This window comes from Gavialis gangeticus, unplaced genomic scaffold (genome assembly GCF_001723915.1).
Source record: "Gavialis gangeticus isolate Ggan-Ray unplaced genomic scaffold, GavGan_comp1, whole genome shotgun sequence".
Taxonomy (NCBI): domain Eukaryota; kingdom Metazoa; phylum Chordata; order Crocodylia; family Gavialidae; genus Gavialis; species Gavialis gangeticus.
The window spans coordinates 6,510,626-6,514,631 of NW_017729005.1; the positions used below are offsets into that span (position 1 = coordinate 6,510,626).

Sequence of the window (4,006 nt, forward strand, 5' to 3'; positions counted from 1 at the left end):
AAACTAAGTCCTGCAAGATAGCTCCATTGGGGGTGAGGGCTTGCAGGGGGAGAGATACATCTCCATATAGAAACACCAGTAACACAAGCAGCACATTAATAGAATTACCAAGACCCTAGGCCTAATAAATGAGTACACCCCAAAGTAGTGGGCAAATCTGGTAACACCTTAAAATTCTTCAAAACTAGTTTTGTGTTGGTAATACAAAACAGTTAATAACAAGCAGTAACATAGACTATGAGAAGTCATCATAGTGAATTTTCTGAATCATAACATTAAAGTTGTTCTTGCATTTATCTCTAATACCCATGTAATTTATTTTTTGCAAAAATAATGTAAGCATTAGGTTATCTTAATTACCAATCTATGGCATAAAGTCATAAATCTCACCTTACCTAGAATAAAGTTAGTAGCTAGTAAAAGGTAATAGTAGATTTTTTCCCCTTTAATTACTGAAAGAAAACAATGACTTTACTGAAGTCTAAACAACAGGATATTGGTGGTTTTTATATGGATAAGTGTTGTAGACACTTGTATTAGGAACCAATGTGATTAGCAGAATTGAAAAAAAGAGAAAAGAAAAAAGAATTGGGGAAACCACACCCATTAATCACTGAACTTTCTCCTTGGGAAGCACTACATTCTGTCCAGGAAGGGGGATTATTTTTGTACATATACCAAAACTGTTTCAGACACTCTGGTACTCTGGGATAATGAAAAGTGCTCCAGAAAATGAGGGGAAAAGGAACTTTTCAGAAAACACTGACTGTAATAGCAAAGTAATCAGAAGAATAATCAGACAGCGAACTTGTGCCAGCATGAGCTTATAGCTCCAATGTGAAATTAGTCACATTGGGGAAAAAGTTAAACAATCAAAGCTATTTAGTGTTTACATGTGTGCCCCCCTGGGTGGTGGTGGGGGGAGGGACACTTTAATTAGTGCAGCTCTGAGAACCGCAGTAATTAAAAGTGCCTAGCACATCACGTGTATCAGCATCCCCATGCTGAAAAATGGCGGCAGGGTGCTTTAAACTACAGCTTGTTGAATAAGCCTTAGTTTAAAGTGCCCTGCTGCCATTTTTCAGCATGGGGACACTAATACACATGATGCTGGCGTCTGCTGGAGCACAGTAATTACTGTAATTACAGTACGTTGAAGCAGCATCCCTGCACATATATAGGAGCCCTTAGGTACCATGATAAATGTCACTGAAGTCTTTACCTGCACTATCAGTTTTCCTGTTTTATTAGGGTTAATTAATGACTACCCTAAAACAGAACAGTTACTATCTAGACACAACTAAAAATTAGATTGTTTTTCCTAGTTAGATAAGAGCTATAATTTTTCTAACTTATATGTATAATAGTGGAAAATCCAAATTTGGCTAATTATTTTGAATGAAAGTACCACAATTATGGTAAGAAACATACCCTGAATAGATCTAAAAAAGTGTGATAAATTATGTACTTCCCCACAAGTTCATTTTGTAAACAGAAGTGGAGTCCAGCCTTTTAGGTCCAGCATTAAGAGCAAAGTATCATCATCAGAAGTTATGTTAAGTATTTCCCTTGTAACAAACAGCTTTAGTGAAGTCTAAGAACTTACTCATGAAATAAGGAGCTCTGAATGGACCTAAGGGACTGCCCTTGGTTTCAGTGCAATAGGAATTTGCAGGCATGTCAGGTAATATAAGTGTTATGCAACACCCATTTCCCTAGAGGCATAGAGACTTTTCTGTTCTTAGTTAAATGGTTATTTATGCAGAGGGAGGTAGTTAGCCATGTTAGTTTGAAGTCAGCTGGAAGGCAGGGTAGATCTGCATCTTTTATAGACCAACTAAACAAGACATATCTACAGAACACAAGCTTTTGTGAACCCAAGTTCACAAGAGCTGCCATTTACCAGGTCAGACCATAGGTCTATCTGTCCCAGGCTTCTGTGTCTCACATTCACAAACACCTGGAACATCTGTCCCTTCCACGAGCAGAGGGAGACCCTGGCGCACATGTACCTGGAGTGCACCAGGCTGCAGCCCCTTCACCACCTCCTCCAGAACCTCCGGCTGAAATTCTGGCTGCACTTTTCCCCTCACCTATTTATTTATACACTCCCTGTCTGCGGCCCCACCAAGTCCTGGGACCTCCTGGTCAACCTCCTCCTGGCCTTGACAAAGTTAGCAGTATAGCTCACCAGGGAGGAGGCTCTGGCTAGAAGGACCCCTGAGGACTACAGGGCTGCTTTCCTTTCCCTTCTGTCTTCAGGCAGAGTATCACTGGGCAGTGTTCACAGGCTCCTTGGACTCGTTCAAGGGCCAGTGGGCACTGACTGGTATGGTCTGCTGGATGGCACACTAGTTTCATAGATTTGTAGATGCTAGGGTTAGGAGAAACCTCAACAGATCATCCAGTCCAACCCCCTGCCTAGGCAGGAAATAGTGCTGGGGTCAGATGACCCCAGCCAGATGCCTATCCAGCCTTCTCTTAAAGACCCCCAAGGTAGGGGAGAGCACCACCTCCCTTGGAAGCCCATTCCAAATTTTGGCCACCCTTACCATGAAGAAGTTTTTCCTGATATCCAGCCTAAATCTGCTCTTTGTCAGTTTGTGACCATTGTTTCTTGCTACCCCAAGAGGCGCCCTGGTGAACACAGCATCTCTGATCCCTTGCTGCACCCCCCTAATGAATTTGTAGGTGGCCACAAGATCACCTCTCAGCCTTCTCTTGTAGAGGCTGAAGAGGTCCATGTCCCTCAGTCTCTCCTCATAGAGCCCCTGACCATACAAACGGCCCTCCTTTGGATCCCCTGGAGTCTATCAACATCCTTCGTGAAGTACGGTGCCCAAAACTGGATGCGGTACTCCAACTGTGGTCTGACCAATGCCGCATAGAAGGGAAGTATCACCTCCTTGGATCTATTTGTCATGTATCTGCTGATGCATAATAAAGTGCGGTTAGCTTTGCTGATGATTTCGTCACACCGATGACTCATATTCACCTTGAAGTCCACTATGACTCTGAGATCCCTTTCTGCTTCCGCGCTGTTGAGAGGGCCACTTCCCAGCCGGTAGGCATGCTGGATATTTTTGCACCCTAGGTGCAGCACTCTGCACTTGCTCTTAAAGCATATAAACAGCATTAATGCTGTGTGTGTGGCCTAACTTGGGACAAACTTTTAACCCCTGCACTGTAGATGCCTGCCTAAACCTGCTAATGCGCATTAATTTTAGGCATGCTCAAATGCAAGTGTGGCCACATGCCCTCTATATCTTATTCTTAGTCTACAGAGGTGCAAATCTACCCAGCCTTGTCTTGATGCAGAGCCACTGGGTCCGTTTTAATGAGACACCACATCCCAAAGGAGGCAGCAGCAGGAAGTGCGACGGGGGCTGCATCCCTGCTGTTGTAGGTGACTTTTGCTTTCCCTTTTTAATTTGTGCCCCACCATAGCTTGTCTAGCATCTCCCCCAGCTCTTCTGCTGGGCCAGGAAAGGATGGCACCAAAGCTAGCCCCGTGATCCAGCTTTCCCGAAGCGGCTCCCGGCCAGGCCTCACCAGGCAGCCGCTGTGGGTGCCTAGGAGACAGGGCCCGGCTGGGGGCGCTGCCAGCGGGCCCAGCTCCTCCCCGTGTGGGAGCCGCGCTGCCAGCCCCGCGGGGTGGGAACGCGCCGAGCCCGCCCGGCCCTTCCCTCCCGGCTCCTCCAGTTGCACCGGTTCCTCCCGGGGTGGGTCCCGTCCCAGCCTTGCCCGGTGCCCCCAGGACCGTGAGCTTGCCAGCTCCTCGCCTTGGCCCCGCCTCCCCGAGGAGCTCCGGGCCCTGGCCGCGCGGGGTGGGGAATGATTGCCCAGGACAGGGCAGGCGCGGGACTGCCTTTGTCCGCTTGCTCTGGGCGGGCGCTGCGGGCACGTGCCGCGGGCTGGGCCGGGCCTGGCCGGCGGCAGGAGGCGCAGCGCAGCAATCTGCCCCGCCAGCATGAGCCCGGCGCGCCGCTGCTCCGAGGAGGGGCTG

General features: G+C 47.8%; 1 protein-coding gene and 1 long non-coding RNA gene across 2 annotated transcripts in view; one reads left to right on the forward strand and one right to left on the reverse strand.

The window, feature by feature from the left end:
- Nucleotides 1-921, reverse strand: part of LOC109291567 — a 2,900-nt gene extending 1,979 nt beyond the window's left edge. Inside the window, exon 1 of the long non-coding RNA XR_002095887.1 lies at nucleotides 168-921. This is a non-coding gene — a long non-coding RNA (uncharacterized LOC109291567). The remainder of the gene's footprint in view (nucleotides 1-167) is intronic.
- A 2,059-nt stretch (nucleotides 922-2,980) lies between these two features.
- NFE2L3 (nuclear factor, erythroid 2 like 3) overlaps nucleotides 2,981-4,006 on the forward strand; it is a 39,744-nt gene continuing 38,718 nt past the window's right edge. Inside the window, exon 1 of the mRNA XM_019508546.1 lies at nucleotides 2,981-3,064. Coding sequence (XP_019364091.1) covers nucleotides 2,981-3,064 — 84 coding nt within the window. The remainder of the gene's footprint in view (nucleotides 3,065-4,006) is intronic.